Here is a 2,739-nt window from a genome sequence, read left to right on the forward strand (position 1 = left end):
CATAATGTTTCGCTCTAATTTTATGTTTTATTTATTTCATGTTAATAATTATAATTCGTTATTTGTGTTTCTGAACGATTTTCTTCTTCAATATGAAACACTAAAAATAGGAAAAACAGATTTCGTTTAAAAATCGACACTATTTTGGAAATTATTCAAAATTAAGTAATAATATCTCGTGCAAAGCTCTGATTCCTGATTTGGTTATACTTTAGGTCATTTTTTATTTGATTTGCTCTTAAACGTCTGTATAAGTGCTATGGTTTTCAAATATTTTGAACTTGAACCTCACTTAAGAGACATTAATTGCCGAACTTCGCATCTGCTGTAACAAAATTGTTATCGTTATGTTATTGTTACTAAACTATTATTATCTATCTCCTGATTTAATCGTATAAATAAACTGAATCATATTGAATAATTCACTTTCTTTTAAAATCGTCCATTTAATAGTCTTATAAACAGCTGACTATTTTTATATTCGACGTTTTACAAGTATTCTTAACTTCCTGTTTTTAAATATGCAATTTCTTTGTTTGAATACTACGTATATACCTGTCTGGAATAGCTGCTATAACATTGCAATCTTCCTTGATATAAAGATACTTTTCTATATCTGATTTGACCTTTGTTGTTACTGTTGCCGTAAGTGCCAAGACCGGGACATCTGCAATGCTTCTTATCATTGCAACTTGTCTATATTCTGGTCTGAAAGATTCTCCCCTGCAATTTAAGTACCGCAATTGTAACACAATCAATTTTAATAAACGACATTTGCCATTTGTCATTTGCAACAGGACTTTACGAATAAAACACCAAACTTGGGCGATATTCCCATTGTTATTACTCAGAATTTTATTTTAACAAAATAAAACGTATGATGTATTATGTAGAAAATAGAGACATTTGATTCAAAACAGATACCTTAACTATGGCAGATTATTGAAATACTATTCCGAAATGCTTGATATATCAAATTTACATATAACAATAATATGTTAAACTTCGTCGAATTAGAGTTCTCGAGATTCAATTTCAATATTATCTTGGTTGCCATGAAGTTTGTATTTTAATTAATGTATAAAATACATAGATATGCGTACCATTCCGACACACAATGCGCCTCATCAAAACAAATCATACATAAACTGTTCTTCCACACATCTCTTATTACATTAAACCATTCAGATTGCACCAATGCCTCGGGTGAACAAAAGACAAACTGTACATTTCCCTTTTTAATATCTGTAAAAATTGTGTATCATAAGACTTCTTTCTCAAATCTCTGTATGTATCTTTAAAAGAAACTTCAAATCCAGAAATTATTGAGTCAATGATGATTAATTACACGGACATGAGTTATAAATGAAAAAAAATAACGGCTTTGCAAGAACATCCATAGAAAAGTGTCTAACAACATATGCAATTCATAAAACATAAGCGAAAGTATTACTAAAAGAGACCGTAAAATGTGATAAACAAGCTTTAATCAGAAAATATTGCTTGGAGTTCATTTGAATTGTTTCGTTTGCTAAAACAACCGTTATACTTATCGTCATAGTCTATGTTACCTGTGGCTATAACTTATTCCATATTATTTCTAGGTTGTTATATGAATACTACACAAAATATTGGATAAAAATATGCTCTACCTGTCACCCAAAGAAAACACAGTCTATTTTGTTATTTATGTCGTGTGTTTGCTGTTTAATCGACGTATACATGTATCTCATTTTACTCAACTTCACAATTGATAACATTTAATCGCACCACTTTTTACCATAAATAACATTTTCACTCATTTCCTTCTTCTTGGTTATTGCTTCAGCTCTTAAACCTCTTGACTTTAAAGTATCAATCTGGTCTTGCATTAGACTTCTTAATGATGAAACTATCAACTCTATATGCCGTTTTCCACTGTCTTTCTAAAATATATTCATTCCAAGCTAGTGAATGTATTGATTTCATTCGAGTTCATATAAAATATATTTTAGAACTGACGCCTAATGTCTTACATTTTTTTAACTGAAGTTTTTACCCATCGACATTGATAAACGCGAACCGCAGAGAGAACCCCAAAATGAGTTGTTACTTAAGGTATTGTTACATTACCGTTCCCTCAAGAAAGCTGGATAACAGTATACTTCATACCTTCAACTATGCAATAACTATGAAAACGTTTATTTGTATACCTTTTGTATGTACAATAGTTGTTTGATAGCAAGATACAATGTTATGATATTGGACAAAATAAAATAGTGTCCCATCCTGGTTTCTTGGAATATCATCAATAGAATTCTTAACGACAGAAGTTATGAAGGCAACGCGAGAATATTTATAACCATTTCAAAATATAAAACTTAAGCAAACAAGGTCAATCAAACAATAAGTTTACTTTGATTGGAGAATTGAAACTTAAGTGCCAATGTAAAGGTAAACAAAGTATCAAATTCCATTTTTTTATGAATTACTTTTAATTTAGCATGCGAATTGCAGTACAACACCGTCGTAGTATCATATAACTTTATACTTTTTATTTACCTCATCTAATACCAATGGTGGAAAAGTATATCCAATTGATTTTCCGAACCCTGTTGGCAAAAGTCCTAATGTGTCCTTGTTATCCAAAATTGATCTTATTATCTTCTTCTGTTCATCTTTTAGATCAAAGCTAAACCCGTACTTTTTCTTTACTATATTAATCTCGTCTTCCATTTCAAATATAAAAAAACGATACGC

General features: G+C 30.1%; 1 protein-coding gene across 1 annotated transcript; it reads right to left on the reverse strand.

Annotated features, from left to right (window-relative positions):
• Positions 1-514: 514 nt before the first annotated feature.
• On the reverse strand, positions 515-2,011 carry LOC127700299 (ATP-dependent DNA helicase RecQ-like). The gene is made up of 3 exons (XM_052203716.1): positions 1,781-2,011; positions 1,104-1,245; positions 515-723 (listed from the first exon to the last, which is right to left on the reverse strand). Exons 1-3 carry the CDS (start codon positions 1,869-1,871, stop codon positions 516-518), a joined length of 441 nt encoding a protein of 146 aa, XP_052059676.1. The 5' UTR covers positions 1,872-2,011; the 3' UTR covers position 515.
• Positions 2,012-2,739: the final 728 nt, after the last annotated feature.

This window comes from Mytilus californianus, unplaced genomic scaffold (assembly GCF_021869535.1).
Source record: "Mytilus californianus isolate M0D057914Y unplaced genomic scaffold, xbMytCali1.0.p SCAF_5, whole genome shotgun sequence".
Lineage (NCBI taxonomy): Eukaryota > Metazoa > Mollusca > Bivalvia > Mytilida > Mytilidae > Mytilus > Mytilus californianus.

Bases quoted from the DNA above. Each gene is read 5' to 3' on its own strand.
- LOC127700299 (XM_052203716.1), bottom strand. From the start codon at position 1,871: ATGCAAGACCAGATTGATACTTTAAAGTCAAGAGGTTTAAGAGCTGAA. The intron at 1,246-1,780 runs GTAAAAAGTGGT...CAATTTTTACAG, and splicing joins GAGTGAAAATGTTATTTATG to ATATTAAAAAGGGAAATGTA. The intron at 724-1,103 runs GTACGCATATCT...CTTAAATTGCAG, and splicing joins GCGCATTGTGTGTCGGAATG to GGGAGAATCTTTCAGACCAG.